The following is a 23,910-nucleotide window of genomic DNA, read 5'->3' on the forward strand; positions in this document are numbered from 1 at the left end:
ACATGAACCAGATGTTGAATTTAAAATGCATATTTCCTTCCACAGTTAAAACAGTACCAACTGATATAATAAGTTTCAATTTGAACACATGAAATTAAAGAAGAACATTGTTGAATATTTCAGTTTTTTCTTAAATGTGAGGCACTGAACATACTACAATAATTATTCTTGAGTGAACTTAATGAGAAATTTCCACAGTACCTTCAACTGGGTCAGTTATAGGGTGCACCCTATTTTGTGGCCAAAAACAAACTCTCTTCACCCAGCTGGAAGCTGATGTCCTTGGCCTCTCAGGGATGTTTCTTCTCGCCTTCCGGATGCGACATCCTGTGAAATGCATTATCATGGTGAGAGCTGTTGACATCTTGCTGGCAGAAGAGCACACGGGAACTAATGATCATTGACCCCCAGTTCCATCCTCGCTCCCCTTCCTCACCAGAGGCCTAGCAGGGCCTCCTGAATCCAAGGCGGACTTAGGAAGATCCGTGGTTTGATGTACACTGAAAACACCCAACAGACTGGCTGTGCAGACAAACATCTCTATTTAACTGAGACCTAGAAGCTCAGCAGAGCATGGTGACCATGCCTGATGGACCGGATTCAAATCCTGTTTAGGAGAAGCAGGTAGTTGGGAAAGATATATGGATCCCTCTTTGCCACAGCTCCCTGTTCTGAGTTGGAGAAATGTTAATATGGCCTTTTTTTAGTATTATTAGGCCAAGAATGATTAAATACAGGTAAAATATTAGAAAAATAAAGGAGGGACTTCCCTGGCAATCCAGTGGTTAAGAATCTGCCTTGCAATTCAGGGGACAGGGGTTTGGTTTCTGGTCGGCAAACTCTGGTCCCACATGTCTCGGAGCAACTCAGCCCACATGTTGCCACTACTGAGCCCAAGCACCTCAATTAGAGAGTCAGTGCCCTGCAACGAAAGATCTGCATGATGCGACAAAGATCCCATGTGCCACAACTAAGACCCAATGCAGCCAAGTAAATAAATAGATAGACAAATAAATAAATAGAAAAGTAAAGCACTGTGCTTCATAAGTGCTCTGTAAGTGTTCAACCTTGAATGATGGCAAGAATAAGGTGCACCTTCAGTAGTGGTTGAAAGCAGAGAGGGCATTTTGATGGCTCCAATAAGTGCGGATGGAAGCTTACTCTTCAGCTTTTTCACAGAGACAAGGCTTTATAGCTCATGGAGAGTATCTATTATCATCTCCTCTGATACCCAGCGCTGTTGGGGAGAAAGGGGGGCAAAGTAGGGGCTCTAACCCATATGTTACATTAGAAGGTGTTGAAATTTAGAGAGATCAAGTGACTTTCCAAGAGTCACACAGTGATAAATAGTAGATCTGGGACAGGACTGTAGTTGGTTCCCTGAGGACACAGATGCCTGCACCCCTGAGACCTGTGCTGAACCCCTGAATGAGCTGGCCCCCAACTCAAATTCCCCTCCCCTAGTTTTCTGTGGATGAGTGATGCCCTGGAGAAGATGTCTGAGCCCCAAAAGAGCTCAAATCCTCCTCCTACCACTCGTCTTTATATTTCAGTTCCTGATCCAAAATACATGTTTCTTCTGAGCAAAGCCTCCAGGAAGACCACAGGGTTCCAACCCTGTCCATCCTCCCAAGCCTCTTCACACACTCAACCATCTCACAGACAGCCGTCCCTTTGCTGAGTGATCAGTGGTCTGTTTGGCCACCAAGTTGGCTCAGAGCTCAGAACCTTCTAAACCAAAGGCCACATGATGGCTCTACCAAGAATTAGCTTCCCTTTAATTTGACCAAGTCTGGATGAGCAGTTAATGGAGGTGGCCCTCTGTGCTGGGCTTTGGTGGCTTAATTAAGTCTGTGACGCTCAAAGTCTCAGAGCTGATCTGAACACTGATTTGAGCAGCCTGGTCCAAGTGCTAACTAAGAATGGGCAGGAGCTGGAGTCTTCCCTCACTAAAATTCTGACTCTATCAACTCCTCATAATGCTCTAGACCCTGTAGTGAAAACAACCGAGCCTCATATTCCCTTTGAAAATCATCGCCATACTCAAAGCCTGGAGACCACACCCCAAGAGTCTCCTTGAGGATCAACAAACAGACTGTCCTTCCTTCAGTGACCAAATGTTTATCCTACTAACCCAACAGCACTGCCCTGTCTTACCAAACTCCCTGGCAACAGCCAAACAGTGATCCTGCTCACATCAACCCATGGAAATCCCACCAGTAAATCCCAGTGTCTTTCCTTTTTAAAAGTCTCTGGATTTACACTGCTAGTACTTGTAGATTTGGGCAGCTGCATTTAGAAGAGTTGAGCTGTAATTCCCTTTTCCTGCAATGTCTGTTGTTGGGGAGATATCATGGTTCTCCTGGTTCAGTTCTTTCCATCTGTTCTCTGGTGTGCTTGTTCTTGCGTGCTTAGTCACTCAGTCACGTCGAACTCTTGAGACTCAGTAGACTAACCTTCCAGGCCCCTCTGTCCATGGGATTCTCCCGGCAACAATACTGGAGTGGGTTGCCATTTCCTTCTCCAGGCGATTTTCCCAACCCAGGAATCGAACCCAGGTCTCCTGCATTGTAGGCAGACTCCTTACCGAATGAGCTACAAAGGAAGCCCATCCTCTGGCAGAGTGTGTACAAAACGGGCACTAGGAAACTGTACCTTTTTCTAAATTTAGAAAGATGTTTAAGACACCCAAATTTTGACAGAAGAATCAAAAATAAAATTTAAGGAATAAAACAAGCTATGAAATGATTTGTAACTCTGTAGCTAAATTAGAGTGATGGAAATGAAAAAAAAAAAAATGAGGAAGATACATCAGTAAAAGTTAACCAGCACATTTGAAGGAACAGCCTTCAGAAGATCAATAGGAACCTACCTCCAAAACAACAGCTCAGATTACCCATTTTAAAACTCTCAGGGTTGAAGGTGAGCCCTTTTCCCTTCCACCATACATGAACCTCTCAGTTCAAAAACTGGCACTTGGCACAGAATGCAGAATGTGTATTATCACATTACCATGGCGACAGTACATCACAGAACTTTCAGAGTGAACTGGACTCTGCACAGGATGAGTCCAACTGCTACTGTCCAGAAAGTGTGTTTCTATGGACAAGTTTGGCTTTTCAGAGTAAATATTTTATTTCAAAAGTTGAATCTCAGGCTCACACATTTCTCTCTGATTAAGAAAATAATTTATATGAGAAACCAAATGTAGTTGATAGTGAACATTTCAGGATGAGGAGGGACAAAGCTAACACACTGACAATAAAAAGGGATTCTATTCTTGATTAGAATATCAATATCGACTTGTTACTGATCACAAGTTTGTGTTCTTAACACACAGTGAGGCCAAACAATACCAAAGCATCAGAAGCCTGGAACAGAGAAAGCCTTGCTTCAGGGCCACACAAGGAAAAAAGACAAACAAAAAAATAAAAAACCCTGAGCTCCCAGAAAGCTTTCAGCAAAGCCCTTTTCTGGGAAAGCTGAGGGAGTGGCCTGGTTACTTCTAGGGTCAGAGTCTTTGTTCTTGAGGTCAGGTCATGGTCAGGTCAGGATGTTCCTGTAAACCAAATGCTACTATCAGTTCTGACAAGAAAGTGTCATGTCCCGGGCACCACACTCTACTTCTGGGTCCAGGCCCAGGCCAGGAGGAGGGGGTCCTGGGAGGGCAGGTTATCCTGTCGGGTTTCAGGAGGACACCCACCCAGCACCCATTCTGGGTCCTCCCACCCGTGCCTAGCCCTGGCTGAGGGGGCAGGTCTCAGCTGGCAGCAGCCTCAGATCCAGGTCCCAAACCCCACCCAACCTTCATCCCTGAGGGACCCTGGCACCCAGGACCCAGCCAGGCCTCAGGCTTTTCATTTAAACTGCAGAGATGCACTTGTAGCAAATACCAATCGGGTTAATCCCCAGTTCACAACAATTACCCTCTTTGAGAGAGGTCCCAACAACAGAGGCAAACCTGAACTAATGATGTGTAAGATCCTTGCACACCAACCCTAACCTTCTGCCACCTCCTGGGGGTGGACAACCGATCAACACTGGACCAAGTGTGGAAACGTGAATGGAGAGACAGAAGCTGGTGAACTCTTAGCTTAACAGCCAGGGTCATATCCTCCAGCTGCCCAGGACTCTGGGGACCATGCCTGTATCGACCTCTGCAGGTTATAGTTCATGGAGGCGGGGACTGGGGAGAGGTTCGCTGCTTTGTGTTGGGAAGATCCCCTGGAGAAAGGAAAGGCTACCCACTCCCGTATTCTGGCCTGGAGAGTGCCACGGACTGTATAGTCCATGGGGTCGCAAAGAGTCGGACACGACTGAGCGACTTTCACTTTCACTTCCTCTCCTTTGTGGCCTGGATCTGGCCTGTGGGCACCCATGGCGAGGGCTCTGGGGCTCTGTGGGACACAGTCCACAAACTGTCCTGGGCCCCCATCTCACCCACCTGCCCTGAGGCCTGAGGGCCTGGATAGCACATGGAGAAGGCCTCTGTCCCACACTCGCCACACTCGGGTGAGGACTGCTGACTGGTTGCCCATTGGTGGAGCATGAGCTCTAACCCTAGTCTAAGGGTCCCGCTAAAGGTCTTACAATATTGACTGTGTGCCCACCCCACCTCAGTACAGTCTCCACCCATTTCTACTCTTCCTGAGTCCCCAGCCTTCCCTAGAGGAAATAAAGAGTAAGATTTAACCTTATAAACAAAGTTAAGTTTTTCTTGTCTAATGTATCCAGTTGTACTCTTTATGTGGAGCCCTGTAAATTCTTCTGGCAAAAATGAATGTTTTTGTCTTGTGTTGCAAGCATGTTTTCAATTTATCATTATCTTTAGTTTTTATTTTTGTTTATTTGTCTCTGTCTGTGCTGGGTCTTCCTTGTCGTGTGTCTTCTCTCTAGCTGTCCTGAGTGGGGGCTGGTCTCTTGTTGGGGAGCACAGGCTCTAGGCTCACAGGCTTCAGTAGCTGTAACTCGCAGGCTCTAGAGCCCTGGGGCAGTGGCTGTGGTGCACAGGCTTAGTTCTCAGCGGCATGTGGGATCTTCCCAGACCAGGAATCAGACCCATGTGCCCTGCATTGGCAGGCAGATTCTTAACCACTGGGCCACAAAGGAAGTCCCATCACTGTCTTTTTATTATGATTACTTTTACTTATATCATGAAGACATTTATTTTCCAAAACATCAGTAACTTAAATATTTTTGTTATTTTGGCTGTGAGAAGGAAAAGGAGAAGGATGTTATATGACTAACATTCTTATTAAGGGCTAAGTATTCCTTTAAAATATTTTAATAAATAGGAAAATAAAAGCAGGTGTTTCAAGACAAACTTTTCTATTAAACAATTCTGAATATTTCTAAAGATGTTTGTCAAAATGGACTAATTAATTCTTTAGGATAATGATAGACATTTTCCCCCAGAAGTGATATAGAGTAGAAATATCCTGATACAGTCATAAATGGAACTGAGTAGTTTGTAAAGCACATGTGGTAATTTATGTCTCAAAAAGCTTAGAACATTTTGGAAGTGATGATGATTGTACATCAATGATTAAGTCATTTTAACAGATTTCATTTACAATGTGTCTATTCATCAGATAATGAACTTGCAGTTGTTTTCTGAGAAAAGAGGGGCACATTCAATTAACATTACTTAAAGAACTTTAAAGGAATTTATGATTAAATTTGTTATGTCCTATTAATGATTTCAATGGTGGAGAATTCACTGAGTTTTAATATACCTCCAATTTGCCAAGTAGATTTGTATTTCTTTGACCAAACAACATGTTGGACTTTTTGAAAATTTTCCTATAGTTGATTCAAGAAACATTTATAAATGTTGGTGAATATTTCTAATAATTAAACGGGATAAATTATGTAAAAGAAGGAGACCAACTTAGAGAATATCACTCTGTTAAGTACATAGTACCTCGAACATCCTAACTAAATTCTGCTGACTATAAGTAGTGTGAGCTATTATTGTTATGGACTGAATCTTTGTGTCCCCACATAAATTCATACGTTGAAACCTTAACCTCCAGTGGGAGGGTCCCAGGAGGTGGGGCCTTTGGGAGGTAATTAGGTCATGAGGGTGGAATCCCATGACATTACCATCTTTCTAAAAAGAGGAATAGAGCTAGTCCTTTCTCTCTTTCTGCCACATGAAGATAAATGAGAAGGTGGCAAAATCTACGTAAGAACACATTCACCAGAGCCTGACCTTGCTGCCTCCTGACCTTGACTCTCAACCTTTAGACTATGAGAAACAAATAATTCTTGTATAAGCACCCTCATCCAAGGTGTTCTGTTACTGCACCTCTAACTGACTGAAGCACCTATCATTATGGATTTTGAGAGTAAGATTTTTCTTTAGCTATTGAGTTAATAGAAAGGAGCCACAGATCCTCCCAAAATCATTGCAGTGGACAGAGTAAATGGGTAAGAACAGCTTTATTCAAGACATTGTGATAAAGGTCTAGACTATTGCAAGGAGAAAGATTGCACTCAACTCCCCTGAAACAAGTGGCTGGGGGGAGGGGGATTTGTAAACACTGAGGGAGCTGATGAGAAGATAATACAGGTTCAGCCTCAAGGTTTTCATCTGTGCTTAGTCATCGACACTTGTGGAAATGAAGCTTCCACCTTTCCACACAGACTGGGATAAAGGGACCCATTTTTCAGATTATCACTTTTAGGAAGGTGGGCTGGCAGGTTCTCAAGAAAAACATTCCTGGGTTATAAAACGTTCACATATCATCATGGTAGAGAGGAATTGGCACACCTTCCAAAGTAGATGGTTAAAGAATAAGGAGATCAAGAAAAAGTGTCTGGTATAAATTGGGAGATTGCGGTTGATATTTACACACTGTTATATACAAAGTTGATAATTAATAAGGATCACCTATATAACACAGCGGAGAAGGCAATGGCACCCCACTCCAGTGCTCTTGCCTGGAAAATCCCATGGACGGAGGAGCCTGGTAGGCTGCACTCCATGGGGTCGCAAAGAGTCGAATACGACTGAGCGACTTCACTTTCACTTTTCCCTTTCATGCACTGGAGAAGGAAATGGCAACCCACTCCAGTGTTCTTGCCTGGAGAATCCCAGGGAGGGGGAGCCTGGTGGGCTGCCGTCTATGGGGTTGCACAGAGTGGGACATGACTGAAGAGACTTAGCAGCAGCAGCATATAACGCAGAGAACTCTATTCAAAACTCTATATGCTGTGCTTAGTCTCTCAGTGTTGTCCAACTCTTTGTGACCCCACAGGCTGTAGTCCATCAGGCTCCTCTGTCAATACTCTATAATTGATACATATATAAAAAGAGTCTAAAATGAGTGTATATATGTAACTGATTCACTTTGCTGTGCAGCAGAAACTAACACAACATTGTAAAGCAACTAGACTCCAAGACAAGTTAGTTTTTAAAAATGTCTGAAGTTTAGACATGCTGTGGGGACTGTTAAGGCCTTTTTGGTAAAGTCCTAGTTCTTGTTTATTAATACTTGACAGCAAGGCAAAAATAAACAAAATAAAATTTGTTGATCTAGACATGCACTGCTAATCATTTTACATTGTGGTTTATTCATGAAAAACTTCTGAATTAATGAAGCAATAAAAATTATCCCTCAGCATTCTCCTTAATACTTTTTCATTAATACATACTTCACAATTCTACATTGTAATGAGGAACAAATATGATAATGACAACAAATCGAAACTTCTGTATGTTTTGCTCTATGATAATTCCAGTATATATCATAATGACTATTCTTGTAGTGGTAACAATGTGAGGGGCTAGATATAACATGGAGTCTTGCCAGACTTCTATCAGCTTGGGATCCCGCTGAGACACCCAGACCCCTGAACACATACAGATACATGCTTATTCCTATTTGCAAGCATATTAGCCAGGATAAAGTTGAAGAAACTTATTAAAATACAGTTTATTGTTGTAATTCAGTCACTAAGTCATGTCTGACTCTTTGCGACTCCATGGACTGCAGCACGCCAGGTTTCCTAGTCCTTCACAGTTTATGGTATTTGTATCATAATTAAATCCACTTGTGAGTACCTGGCATCACTTATTTCTCGTTGAAAATATCTCTTATATAATAGAGTTTGCTAGATGTGAGAGTGTAATTTAAAAAGTCTTGATCTTACTTTGAAATCTAAAACAGAGTAGTCACTGTGTGACAATGTCATTATTCAGTAGCTAAGTCATATCCAGCTCTTTGCAACCCTGTGGACTGCAATATGCCCGACTTCCCTGTCCTTCACTATTTCCCGGAGTTTGCTCAAATTCATGTCCATTGAGTCAGGGATGCCATCCAACCATCTCATCCTCTGCTGTTTCCTTCTCCTTTTGGTCGAGGGGAATCACTTTACTAAAGATTCCACCAGAATCAAGAGGGTAATAGAGGTAGAGTTCACAAATGGGAAATAGGTATTTAAGCACAAGGAGGGAATGGGAGAAGGAATTGGGCAGACAAAATCTTAATCTGTTGGTTGGAATCATTTTAGTGTTAAGGATGACTTTGTAAAGAATAAAAATGCTCAGATATGTGAGGTTTGAAGAGACCCTAGTAGTTAATCTTTGAAATGTAAGGGGAAAGACAGATGGATAAAGTAGTTCAGGCAGAGGGAACTCTGCAAGTTGAGGCACAAAGTTAAAAGACAAAATTTTGTGAAAATCATGGGTGTGCCTTATGAAGGGAGGAGGGACCACCATTAAAATGTGCTTCAAGCGGGAGATGGCATTAGATTACCATTCTGGAGGAATATCAATGGATTTGAGAGAGATTTCTTGGAAGATGATTTCTTCTCTAAGCAGCCTAGACACTAAGCATAATCACTCCATCCTCCCCTCACCGTGACCCCTGCATTTTGACTCTTTTACATTTATGCATACTACATCATCCATAAAAGTGCTCTTTATGGGGTTACCATAACACCTTTATCTAATGTAGTAATTGTCATCACATTTTGACCCCTTAATGTGGTTTATTTTTCTTCATAGTCCCTATGAAGAATTCAGTCATTTTATAATGCATGTTCGTTTGCTTATCTGCTTGTCAGTATTTCCTGCAATTCTTTTGAAAACAAGATTTAACCCCTTTGTTCATTGCTAGATCCCTGCTAACAGCACTGCTACACATCGCTTAAATAACACTGTCTCAAACAATGCAATCAGAGGCTGCCTCACAAAAGATGGGTATTAAGATTCATTGAGGGATGACAACTGGTCACCACCAGCGGCTGGTAAGAAGCAGCTGCACCGCCTACAAGACCACTCCGTCTCCTGCCTGGAAGAACTCTTCATGGTCTTCAGCGCTGGTGGAAGCTGACTCTGACTTTCTGATCACTTGCACTGTGCCCTTACCTCCTGCCAGCACAGCATCGTTTGGTTCACTGTTTCATTTGGTACATGAAAACCATTCACTGAAATTGCTTTCCGTCCCTACTATTCTGTAGACAGAGTGAGTATGGAAGGAATCCAGGGATGGTTTGTGAGCGGGTCCTCTCTGCTTAGAGCACCAGTTCTTCCCTGGGCCGGAGGCAGATGTGGGGACACCCAGCAGCCCTTCACTGCAGCCCAGAGACTGGCAACTAATCAATACAGTGTTAGGCATCTTGAAAACAAGGCAATGACATCTTTTGCCAGTATTTCATATGGAAAATTGCTTTTGAAAAGCTTTTCTAACATCAGCACGTTTTCAGGAATGCCTCCCTCAGTTGTCAAGTGTGCCTGCCTTCCATACTAAGCTCCCTCTTCCTTTGTAGCCTTCAGGATCGTTATTATGGACCTTTATTTCAGTCCCTAACATTGCTGTTTCAGAGGCAATGTGCATTCATGGTTAGATTCATAGTATTAGAAGCCAAGTAAAGGCATATCAAAGTATAAGTTTTCAGAGTAGTTTTGAGACTCCTTACTAAAAGAATAATCATGGTTCTTCAAGAAAGCTGCCTCTTTCCTCTCTTGCATCAATAATTGCTTATAATCAGAACTTGTTTTATGAGTTCTATGGCTTAAAAATCATATGATTCTTACTGCTGCATGTAAAAAATACTTTCTTAGAGCAAAAAATTCATCATTCATCATGAATATTGTGACTTTTAATTCTCTGAATATCGGTTGCCTCTAATAAGGTGAGTTTCACTCATTTGGAATAGGGTGTTTAACTAACATTCACTTATATTGTAGAGCATGTTAAAATGCTCGTCATGGATGGTGGTCTCTACATTTCGTACCCCTCAGCATTTTAAGAGATTCTCAGGATTGTGTGCTCCAATGTTCAAAGATTTTTTATTTTTTTTTAATTCTAATATCATTGCCAAGTCTAATTTGATTGAAATAATAGTTCATTTTTAAAATGCCATAAGGTCTTATCCTCAAGTTAAAATATTATCAAGTCTTCCAACAAAATATAGGTAATTTCCTTTCATAATTATTGCCAATTAGGTCATCAGGGAAATATTCTGCTAAGGAAAATAATCATGTTTTAGGATTCAACTATTCAAATATAAAACCCAATACAGTGAAATATGTGAAGTCTAAACTGAATCACTTTTAGTTTTATAGACTTTTACATTAATGACACATACTTTTTATAAGTTTTGCTGCAGTAATATTCCACTCTACATTTTTCATAGATTGCATTCCTTAACTACTTTAGTCAGACTCAGTTGTAATGTCCTTAATGAATTGATAAAGTTTTTCAGGAATATAAAACAGGAATCTACTCTGACTCTTTTCTTATGCACTTTTGCATTAATACATTGAAAATGCTTCAAATATGATGAAAAATAATGTCCTCCTTCATAATGTTACCAGGTATTTTTGAAACATTCTAGCACCTTATATTGAACTTCACCATAAATTACACCTTTAGGTTAACTATTGTCATTAAAGAATATTGAATTGGTTGAAATAAATCATGTTACATAGTAGCAGTCCACAGCCTCAGGAGAAGCATTTGTCATGCATTTATGGAGATGCATCCCATGGGGTGAGGTATAATCATACGCATTTTAGGGGATTAGGCAAGCAGATGTGGATACTGTACTTCATAATACACACATGAATAATGGCTGGAATTTCCAAGTTCTAATGAAGTGTGTGATATTCTTTTTACAAGTATTAACTCCCTGGCTTCAATTCCCAACTGCATTCACAAAATTTCTGACATTCACAAATCACACAATGGAATGTTACTCAGCTATAAAAGAGAATGCATTTGAGTCAGTCCTAATGAGGTAGATGAATCTAGAGCCTATTATACAGAGTGAAGGAAGTCAGAAAGAGAAAGACAAATATTGCATATTAACACATGCGTATGGAATCTGGAAGCAACAGTTAGAACCCTGTATGGAATGACTGATTGGTTCAAGATTGAGAAAGGTGTACAATAGGTCTGTCCACTGTCACCCTGTTTTTTTAATCTATACCCTGAGCACATCCTGAGAAATGCCAGGCTGGAGGAGTTACAAGCTGGAATCAAGATAGGCAGGAGAAATACCCAACAACCTCAGATATGCAGATGATACCTCTCTAAGGGCACAAAGTGAAGAGAAACTAAAGAGCCTCTTGATGAGGGTGAAGAAGAGTGGAAGAGATGGCTTAAAAATAAATATTAAAAAAAAAAAAAAAACAACTAAGATCATGGCATCCAGCCCCATTACTTCATGGCAAATAGAAGGGGAAAAGGTGGAAGTAAGTGACAGATTTCCTCTTCATGGGTTCTAAAATCACTGTGGATGTTAAACACAGCCATGAAATCAGAAAATGATTGCCTCTTGGCAGGAAAGCTATGACAAACTTAGACAGTGTTATTGAAAAGCAGAAACATTACTCTGCCAATAAAGGTCCATACAGTCAAGGCTATGATCTTCCCAGTAGTCCCATATGGTTGTGAGAACTGGACCATAAAGAAGGCAGAAAGCCAAAGAATTAATGCCTTCGAACTCCCGAAAATCCCTTGGACAGCAAAGAGATCAAACCAATCAATCTTAAAGGAAATCAACCCTGAATACTCATTTGAAAGGACTGATGTTGAAGCTGAAGCTGCAGTATTTTGGTCATCTGATGCAAACAGACGGCTCACTGGAAAAGTCCCTGATGCTGGGAAAGATTGAAGGTAGATGGAGAAGAGGATGTCAGAGGATGAGATAGCTGGGTTGTATCACCGATGCAATGGCCATGAACTTGGGCAAACTTCAGGAGTTTCAGGTGAGGGACAGAGAGACCTGGAGTGCTGCAGTGCATGGGGTTGCAAAGAGTCAGATACGACTGGATGACTGAGCAACAGCATGGAATCTAGAAAGATAGTACTGATGAAACTACTTGCAGAGCAGCAGTGGAGATACACACATAGAGAACAGACTTGTGGACACAGCTGGGGAAAGAGAGGGTGGGACTAACTGGCAGAATAGCATGGAAATATATATATATTACCATATGCAAAATAGATAGCAAGTGACAAAGGGAGCTCAATCCAGTGCTCACTGACAACCTAGAGGGGTGGGGTGGGGAGGGAGATGGGAGGGGGCTTCAGGAGGGAGAGGACATGTGTACACTTGTGGCTGATTCATGTTGATGGATGACAGAAACCAACACAAGGTTGTAAAGCAGTTATCCTCCAAATTAAAAAAAAATCTAGAAAAAAATACATTTGATTCATGGCAGCTTTATTTTATTTTTTATTTTTTTTAATAAATTTATTTATTTTAGTTGGGGGCTAATAACTTTACAATATTGCAGCTTTAGATGTGCGTGTGTTTTAAAATTAATTTAGTTACTTGGCTGTGCTGGATCTTAGTTGCAGCATGTGGGATCTAGTTCCCTGACCAAGGATGGAACCCCAGGCCCCCTGCATTGGAGCATGGAGTTTAGTTACTGGACCACCAAGGAAGTCCTGAGAAGGGACAGCTTTATTCTTTCTGTGCTGTCTGTTGAGGATGCCTGATTCTGTTGCAACATAAGATTTCAGAAGAACAGAAAATCAGTATTATGTTGACTCTAAGTTTTGCCAATGACTCAGGCCACTGTTCTTCTCCTTTCATTGATGGTGGCTTGGTCTACGTCAGTGTACATTCTAAGTCAGCCTAGCTGTGGCTTAACTGCTATGACATTTGCCTGGATCCATCCTCTTCATGGGATGCTCCTCTTTTCCACCTTTCAACTCTTCCCTTGCCATTTGAAGACAAAAAGGTATCTATCTCATCTGACACTGTCATAAATTATGGTTTGTATCTCTTATCTTCACCTTAGACAAGATCTCTTCTTTCCTTTATACCTCTGTGATTGTTAACAGTGAATTCATTTGTTTACAAATTTATCAAAAAGTGTTAAACCCCAATTTTTTATCAGAACTCTTAACTTCATCTATGTGTTTCTACCTCATAGTGTCTTTACATTCCTATCAGCAGATGCTGTGGCTTCTTTAGCTTTCAGACTTATCCCCTCCCCTCCCATTCGCACCAACCTTCAAACATCCAACACTGTCTCTGACTTTTACAAATCATTAAGTAACCATTTATATTTGGCATGTATAAACAGGTGAAAGAATGTTGAGTTTCATCAAGGAAATAAGACTAATGGGAAGCAGTGGAATGCAGAAATTTGTTTCAAAATGTTTATGCTTGCAAAGCATTCAAGTGTAACTTGATAGATTAATGTTTTTAAAAAAATCTGCAAGAAGTTGGCTTCTGCCACAACCACAGGTGCTTGGAAGAGGTCTTCAAGTTCCACAGCAAAATGGTGCTGGGCTGACACTTTGATTTTGGACTTCGGAGACACCAAGCAGAGAATCCAGTAATGGACTGTCTCAACTTCTGATCTGCACAGCCCTGAAACAGCACCTGGGAGTTGCTATAAATTACCAAGTGTGTGGATGTTTGTTATTCAGCAATAAAAACTACCATGCCACACATGCACAGAGGGGCAGTACAAGAAGGGAAGAGAGAAAGAAAAAGAGAAGGAGGGAAAAGGAGAAAGAGAGAGATTTAAATAGCAAGAAGGGACTACAATTCCTCCTGCTTCTACTCAGGACAACTCTCCCTCAGAGTGAGCGTGTGGTGGAAGACACAACAGCACTTCTTTCCAGTGTCCTAGTTTGTCCACAGCTTTCACAGAATGAACTTCATGCATTACTGAGACTGATCTTTTCTTTCAGAAAAGCCATTTTCTATTAAATATAGCCGTAAACTCCATCCAATAGCTTCATCTCATGTTCAAACAAAGACATACTTATCTGTATCAATATTAGAGGAAAATAGGATTGAGCTGGGTTGATGAAGAAATGCATATAATTAATGTGAGGCAGGAGTATAAACATGTGTTCAGTTTAGGTGGTTTAATAAACTATCAAAATCATTTTACTTAAACATATTCAGTGCTCTATAAACTGAGCGTGTATCTATTTCTTGAATGAGAGCTAACTTCGCTATGTTCCTAGGTCTTATTACTATTATGAATTCAATAGAGAAAGGAGGTTCTAGTTAATTAAAATAATTTAATTTTACAGGATTTATGAAGTGGGAAAACATGTTGTCATTTTTTGTGTGCAGAAACACTCATAAAATAAGCTTCTGTGGGACTTTCCTATTGGTCCACTGGGTAAGACTTCACGCTTCCAGTGAAGGGTGCGTGAGTTCCCTCCCTGGTCTGGGGACTAAGATCTCACATGCCATGTGGCAAAAAAAAAAAAAAAGAAAGAAATAGTATTGTGATCTGAGTTAGTTTAAAAGGAGATAACTGGAGAAGAGAATGGCAACCCACTGCAGTGTTCTTGCCTAGAAAAATCCCATGAACAGGGGAGCCTGGCTGGCTATAGTCCATGGAGTCATAAAGAGTTGGACAAGACATAGCAACTAAACCACCATCACCAAAAGCGATAAATAAAAAGTGGCAACAAATTGATAAAATAATCCATAAGTACTGGCTATGCATGCAACAATTCTATCAGTTCAGTTCAGTCACTCAGTCGTGTCCGACTCTTTGCGACCCCACGAACTGCAGCACGCCAGGCCTCCCTGTCTGTCACCAACACCCAGAGTTTACCCAGACTCATGTCCATTGAGTCAGTGATGCCATCCAACCATCTCATTCTCTGTCATCCCTTTCTCCTCCTGCCTTCAATCTTTCCCAGCATCAGGGTCTTTTCAAATGAGTCAGCTCTTTGCACCAGGTGGCCAAAGTATTGGAGTGTCAGCTTCAAAATCAGTCCTTCCAATGAACACCCAGGACCAATCTCCTTTAGGATGGAGTGGTTGAATCTCCTTGCAGTCCAAGGGAATCTCAAGAGTCTTCTCTGACACCACAGTGCAAAAGCATCAATTCTTCAGCACTCAGCTTTCTTTATAGTCCAACTCTCACATCCATACGTGACTACTATGACTTATGTTATAAAAACTGGAATTGGAAGAATGAACTTTGCATTATAGACAGAAGGAAGATCAAGAGAAATTGCTGAATCCTTTTATACTCTTACCTGGCTGTAATACCAGGAGCAGACAATTTATGCAAAACAATATTTCTGTAAATAAAATAAAATAAGCTTCTGGAAAGGAATGCTTCTGCAAATTAATATATTAGTCTGTCTAATCAGAATGTTGTTTATAACTTGGTTAATCTTTACTTATTGATCACATAAAATGTGCCAAGAATTTTTATTTTCTAGGTTGCCCCCTCTTGGTTAGGTTCTGTTTTATATTTTTATGTAACATATGAACTTGACATGTCTTACAACAGTTTAAATGTATTGAAATTGCTTATTTTCTTGACTCACTCACCAAGCTATAAGTTCCTGGAAAAAAAGCAATCTACTTTTGTTCATTATTGAATGTTTGACACAAACATACCCAGTACTTGTTCAACAAGTATTATGTTTAAAATTTTTTATTGTAAAATAAAATATATCATGACTTATTTTGATTTTTTTTTAATAAATTTATTTATTTTAGTTGGGGGCTAATTACTTTACAATATTGTAATAGTTTTTGCCATACATTGACATGAATCAGCCATGGGTTTACATGTGTTCCCCTTCCTGGACCCCCCACCCACCTCCCTCCCCATCCCATCCCTCTGGGTCATCCCATTGCCCCGGCCCTGAGCCCTTGTCTCATGCATCGAACATGGAATGGTGTTCTGTTTCACATATGATAATATACATGTCTCAATGCTATTCTCCCAGAACGTCCCACCCTCACCTTCTCCCTCAGCGTCCATAAAATTGTTCTATGCATCTGTGTCTCTTATTCTGTCTCGCATATAGGGTTATCGTTACCATCTTTCAAATTCCATATATATGCATTAGTATACTGTATTGTTGTTTTTCTTTCTGGCTTACTTCACTCTGTATAATGGGCTCCAGTTTCATCCATCTCAGTAGAACCGATTCAAATGTATTTTTTTTAATGGCTGAGTAATATTCCATTGTGTATATGTACCACAGCTTCCTTATCCATTCGTCTGCTGATGGACATCTAGGTTGCTTCCATGTCCTGGTTATTGTAAACAGTGCTGCGATGAACATTGGGGTACACGCGTCTCTTTCAATTCTGGTTTCCTCGGTGTATATGCCCAGCAGTGGGATTGCTGGGTCATATGGCAGTTCTATTCCCAGTTTTTTAAGGAATCTCCACACTGTTCTCCATAGTGGCTGTACTAGTTTGCATTCCCACCAACAGTGTAAGAGGGTTCCCTTTTCTCCACACCCTCTCCAGCATTTATTGCTTGTAGACTTTTGGATAGCAGCCATTCTGACTGGTGTGAAATGATACCTCATTGTGGTTTTGATTTGCATTTCTCTAATAATGAGTGATGTTGAGCATCTTTTCATGTGTTTGTTAGCCATCTGTATGTCTTCTTTGATCCTCCATGACCCACCTCCCAGAATATTGGAAATAAAAGCAAAAATAAACAAATGGGACCTAATTAAAATTAAAAGCTTTTGCACAACAAAGGAAACTATAAGCAAGGTGAAAAGACAGCCTTCAGAATGGGAGAAAATAATAGCAAATGAAGCAACAGACAAACAATTAATCTCAAATATATACAAGCAACTTCTGCAGCTGAATTCCAGAAAAATAAACGACCCAATCAAAAAATGGGCCAAAGAACTAAACAGGCATTTCTCCAAAGAAGACATACAGATGGCTAACAAACACATGAAAAGACTTATTTTGATTTTAATTGGATTTGTTAATTCAGATATTTTCAGTTCTCTTCAGGTGGTAATGAAAAGAATGTTACATTAGTTCTGCATTTAAGGTGTCCACCCTCTAGTGCCATGAGGCTACAAAGCAAACTTAGAGTCCAATTAAAATAAATAGGTCAATCCAGGTAACTTGAAACATTCACTCCAATATTTTCACAACAATATGTTTCATGTGGATTCATTAATTATATTATAATTAGTTACTGCATTAGATAACTATATTAATATCTATAATATTTTATATTAATATAATAATATGTATTAATATATGATAGTATAATATATAATAAGTATAATAGAAATAACTACATTAATATATTATGTTATATAATATACATATTATATATCATATTATACTTATATTTATTAATTTATATTATAATATAATATATATAATTACATATATTGGAAAATATAATTACATATATAATTAATATATATATCTAAATTATATATATACAATCTATATAAACACATATAAGTATATATAAATATATAAATAAAAATATATATCAATAAATATATATATCAACCAATAAATATATATGAATATATATAAATAAATATAAAAATGTAAATATATATAAATATATAAATGCATAAATGTATATAGAAATATACAAATATAATATTTATATACTATATTATACATAACACATATTATATATATAATAAAATATTAATTATAGATAATTATATTCACATTATAATATATATTATATATTATATTATAAATATAATACAATATATTGTAATGTATATTATATAATATATATTATGTTATGTAATATATTATTTTTAATTATATTAATATTAATGTAACAATAATAAAATATTAATATGATATATTATTTATAATTATAAATGTATAAATATAAATCTATAAATACTATTATAATATTAATTATATCAATTATATTAATATTGATATTAAGTTAATACTATATTAATATTAAAATAAGAATATAATATTAACATTAATAGTATAATATGTATATCTTATATTAATCATATATTAATATATATAATACATAAAATACTTATATGGAATTAAATATATATGTAATAATAATATATAATATATTTATAATATATTATATATAGTATATTATAAATATATTATATATAATATATATAACTATATACTATATATAACATAATATTATATATAGTATATAATTATGTGTATAATATGTATAATATATATAATATATATATTATGTTATATATATTATAATATACACTATATATTATAATATATAATGTATAATACAATAAATTATAAGATACTATATTGTATTAATTAATAATATATTATATTAATTAAATATATTAATATATAATTAATATATTATAACCAAGTAAATGGGGGCTTCCCTGGTGGCTCAGTGATAAAGAATCTGCCTGCCAATGCAGGAATTGCAAGAGACAGAAACACAGATTCGATCCCTGGGTTGGGAAGATCCCCTGCAGAAGGAAATGAAAATCCACTGCAGTATTCTTGCTTGGGAAATCCCATGGACAGAGGAGTCTGGCAGGCTACAGTCAAAGGGGTTGCAAAGAACTGGACAGAACAGCAACTGAGCATAAACTAGCAAATGACTTCAAATCCCTGAGATAAGAAGCGTGATAAAAACTTAAGAAATAGATTGAGTAAAATGAAGGGTACTATGGCAAAATGACGTGCTTCTTTTGACTTATAAACCAATTAATCTTGAACGAACATTTGGGTAATCTGGTTTGTCAGCCCATTTTACAAATACAAGGAGTTCACTTGGAAGAATTTTGTTGATTCCTGCTAGATTTAAAACTTCAATTAAATGACTAACATTCTACTGCCCATGAAATCTAGCTTAACTTCTCCAATTTTTCTTCATAATTCACATCTCTGAGAGAGGAACATATTGGTTGAATAATTTCGTATCCCAGTAGGAGCAATTATACATTTTCTCATGTGATTGATACTGTGTGCAAGTCTATTAGTAAGCAGTAACCTGAGCCTTGTAATTCCTTTAATTTCAGTTATATTCAGCTGGGAAAGGAGACAAATTTCTCCTGGCTTCTGCATATTCGTCTAGGGTTAGACAGTAAAGGCGGTTTTTATTTTACCCTCTGTACTTGCAGGTTTGTCAGCTATAACACTTGCTTCTTTTTGCAACAGTTTTTGTCACTAACCAGTTACTCACCAGGAATAAATTTCGTGCATTTATCATGTTTACCCAAAAAGTTTCCCATTCCGTTACTTTGTAATGTAAGTTCATTTGAATCCCTTTTAAATAGCCTAGATTTGGAACCACAAATTAAAACTTCTTAAGATAAAAAGTTGCCAACAGGCTATATTTCAGAAACATTTTGTTTGCTATGTATGTCAGAAATTAACATATTATTGATATACTCCGTATATCTCGGCATCTGTTATAAAATTTCTCAACTATAAATGAATACATTTTACCTTTCCTGATTGTTCTCCCCAGCAAAAAGAAAGACAGCTGATCTTGTGATCTTGATTTTATAGTCTGACATGTGATTTTCATTTTTAATTTGGATATGACAGGGCTACAATTGGTAAATGTAAATTTTCAACATTTGTATATTTTAAAAGAGAGTGATAAGTTTAAGGCGCATCCTTATTCTCAAATATTTAAGAGAAATCAAGATGAAAAAGAGGGGAGAGTTACCAAAGACTGTATTTCAAAAATCAAAATTACTATTTTATAAAAACTGTCTGCTCCTGGTAATGCAACCAGGTAACAGTACAGAAGACAGGATAATTTCTCTTGTTCTTCCCTCTGTCTATACAAAAGTGTGTGTGTGTGCGTGTGTGTGCGTGTGTGTGTGTGTGTTAGTCGCTCAGTCATGTCTGACCCTGTGAACCCATGGACTGTAGTCTGCCAGGCTCCTCTGTCCATGGAGTGGAGAACTGGAGTGGGAAGCCATTCCCTTCTCCAGTCAATACAGAGTACATTCTTCCAATTCATTTTTACAATGTAAATCATTTATGAACAGAATAGTTACACTCAGCCAATACATTTATTGATTCTTTTATCAATCTGTTGCCAATTACTCATTTATCTCCTTTTAAATTACAATGCTATTTTAGCAAGTTTTTTTTATTATATTCGTTGTATGATTGAGTCTTTTATTAAAATTTGTGATATCATAATTGTAAAAATTTCTAAATGTTCTGTGGGACATTTCCTGTATTTGAATGAAGTCTTTGAAGAATTGGGGACTGTGATACATCCCATTGACACAAACATGCTCTCTGTCCACTAGTCCAGCAATACTGGCCCCTGAAAATTCATACAGCTAATAAACTAAGATCCATTAAATTATATTTCTTCAGAATATAAAGGACAAATCTTGTCAACCTGCTGAAAATTGCTTTCTTAATAAATGTACTAATTATACAATTTAATATTTAAATATATAAGCATACACACATATATGTAATATGGGCATTAAAAATATATATACATATATATGAGGGAGGAGCAAGATAGGGATAGGGAAAAAAGACATAAATTACCATGTGTCAAGTAAGTATGGTACAAGGAATGCAATATACAACACAGGGAATATAGACAATATGTAGTAACTTTTTATAACTTTAAAGGGATTATAATTTATGGAAATACTGGATCACTATGTTATGCACTTGAAAATAATATAAACTATACTTCAAAAAGTATATAGATTTATATATATGTGTGTGTATATATATATATTATAATACAAATAATACAAGTGAACACTCTTTTACCCATCCCTCCCATTTGCAGATGGAAGAATACCAGTATCTTTGAAACTTATTTTCACTCTTAAGTGATTGTATTTTTCCGACAAACATTACCTACTTTCTTGAATATTTCATTAGCCAATCAACTCTTCTCTGCATTTTTACCATGCAGGTATGTTAACCAAGGGCTTCCCAGATGACTCAGTGGTAAAGAATCCAAGTGTCAATGCAGGAGACACAAGAGACATGGGTTCAATCCCCGGGTTGGGAAGATCCCCTAGAGGAGAAAATGGAAACCCCCTTCAGTATACTTGCCTGAAAAATACCATGGACAGAGGAGCCTGGTGGGCTACAGTCCATGGGTAGAAAAGAGTCAGACTTGACTGGGTGACTATGCATGCACCCATGTTTACCTAAGTAATATATTTAAAATATAATGTGTGGATTCATTTGTAAGTATTATTTCTGACTGTGTTATCTTTGAGAGGCAATCATGCTATATTTTGTTGTTTTGTTTTCATATTTTTATTGGAGTATAATTGATTTACAATGCTGCATTAGTTTCTGCTGTACAAAGAAGTGAATCAGCTATATGTATACATACATCCCCTCCTTGTCAGACCTCCCTCCCACCCCTACCATCCTACTTGTCTAGGTCATTACACAGCACCGAACTGAGTTCCCTGTGCTTTATAGCATGTTTCCACTAGCTGTCTGATTTACACGTGGTTTTATATATATATATATATATATATATATATACACACACACATACATATATATATATGTGTGTGTCTATCCTAATCTCTCAATTCCTCCCATCCTCTCTTACTCCCACCACTGTGTCCACATGTCCATTTTCTATGTCTGTGTTTCTATTCCTGCCTTGTAAATAGGATCATCTATACCATATTTTTAGATTCCACATATGTTCATTAATATGCAATATTTGTTTTTCTCTTTCTGACTTACTTCACTCTATGACAGATGCTAGGTCCTTTCACAGGTACTTCACTTCTTTTTGTGGCTGCATATTATAATATTCCATCATATATATGAACCATTCTTCCTTATCCATTCACTGTCAATGGACATTTAGATTGCTTCTATGTTTTGGTGATTTTAAGTAGCATCGCTACAAACATTGGGGTACATACATCTTTTCAAAATGGTGTTTTTTCCAGATACATGGGCAGGAGTAGAACTGCCGAATCATATGATAGTTCTCTTGGGCTTCCCTGGTAGCTCAGATGGTGAGGAATTTGCCTGCAATGTAGGAGAAACCTGGGTTCAATCCCTTGGTTGGGAAGATCCCCTGGAGAAGGGAATCACAGCCTACTCCAGATTTCTTGCCTGGAGCATCCAATGAACAGAAGAGCCTGGCAGGCTACAGTCTACAGTATCACAAAAAGTCAGACACATGGGGAAGAATCCCTTAGAAGGAATGGAGTAGCCCTCATAGTCAACAAGAGTCTGAAATGCAGTACTTGGGTGTAGTCTCAAAAGTGACAGAATGATCTTGGTTTGTTTCCAAGGCAAGCCATTCAATATAACAGTAACCCTAGTTTATGCCCAACCACTAATGCTGAAGCAGCTGAAGTTAACCAGTTCTATGAAGAGCTACAAGACCTTCCATAACTAAACACCCCCCACCAAAAGAAAAAGATGTCCTTTTCATCATAGGCGACTGGAATAGGAAAGTAGGAAGTCAAGAGATACCTGGAGTAACAGGCAAGTTTGACTTTGGAGCACAGAATGAAGCAGGGCAAACAAAGGCTAACAGAGTTTTGCCAAGAGAAAACACTGGTCATAGCAAGCACCCTCTTCCAACAACACAAGAGATGACCCTACACGTGAACATCACCATATGGTCAATACTGAAATCAGATTGATTATATTCTTTGCATACAAACACAGAATTCTATACAGTCAGCAAAAACAAGACCGGGAGCTGACTGTGGCTCAGATCATGAACTCCTTATTGGAAATTTCAGACTTAAATTGAGAAAAGTAGGGAAAACCACTAGACCATTCAGGTATGACCTAAATCAAATCTCTCATGATTATACAGAGGAAGTGACAAATAGGTTAAAGGGATTAGATCTGTTAGACAGAGTGCCTGAAGAACTATGTATGGAGATTTGTGACACTGAACAGGAGGTGGTGATCAAAACCATTCCAGAGAGAAAGAAATTCAACAAGACAAAATAGCTTTCTGAGGAGGCCTTACAAATACCTGAGGAAAGAAGAAAAGCCAGACGCAAAGGAGAAAAGGAAAGATACATCCATCTGAATGCAGAGTCTCAAAGATAGCAAGGAGAGATAAGAAAGCATTTCTGAGTGAACAAGCATTTCTGAAGAAATAGAGGGAAACAATAGAATGGAAGACTAGAGGTCTCTTCAAGAAAGTTAGAGATACCAAGGAAACATTTCATGGTTGTGCAAAGATGGGCACAATAAAGGACAGAAAAGGTATGGACCTAACAGAAGCAGAAGATATTAAGAAGAGGTGGCAAGAATACATAGAAGAATAACACACAAAAAAAGATCTTAATGAGCTTGATAACCACGATGATGTGATCAGTCACCTAGAACCAGACATTCTGGAGTGTGAAGTCAAATGGGCCTTAGGAAGCATTACTACAAACAAAGCTAGTCGAATTGATGGGATTCCAGCTGAGGTATTTCAAATCCTAAAAGATGATACAGCCAAAGTGCTGCTGTTGATATGCCAGCAAATTTGGGAAACTCAGCTGTGGAAAGTCCAGCTAGGACTAGAAAAGGTCAACTTTCATTCCAGTCCCCCCAAAAATACTGCCAAAGAATGTTCAAACTATCACACAATTGCACTCATCTCACACTCTAGAAAAGTAATGCTCAAAATTCTCCAAGCTAGGCTTCACCATATGTGAACTGAGAACATCCTGATGCTCAAGCTGGATTTAGAAAAGGCAG

General features: G+C 38.3%; 1 protein-coding gene across 1 annotated transcript in view; it reads right to left on the reverse strand.

The window, feature by feature from the left end:
- The window catches only part of LOC145505192 (uncharacterized), a 104,113-nt gene that overhangs the window by 23,174 nt on the left and 57,029 nt on the right, over nt 1-23,910 (reverse strand). The window contains exon 5 of the mRNA XM_081486970.1: nt 202-327. Within this exon, the coding sequence (XP_081343096.1) occupies nt 202-327 (126 nt within the window). The remainder of the gene's footprint in view (nt 1-201; nt 328-23,910) is intronic.

This window comes from Giraffa tippelskirchi, chromosome 5 (assembly GCF_054371585.1).
Source record: "Giraffa tippelskirchi isolate mGirTip1 chromosome 5, T2T-mGirTip1v1.2.pri, whole genome shotgun sequence".
In the NCBI taxonomy this organism is placed as follows: domain Eukaryota; kingdom Metazoa; phylum Chordata; class Mammalia; order Artiodactyla; family Giraffidae; genus Giraffa; species Giraffa tippelskirchi.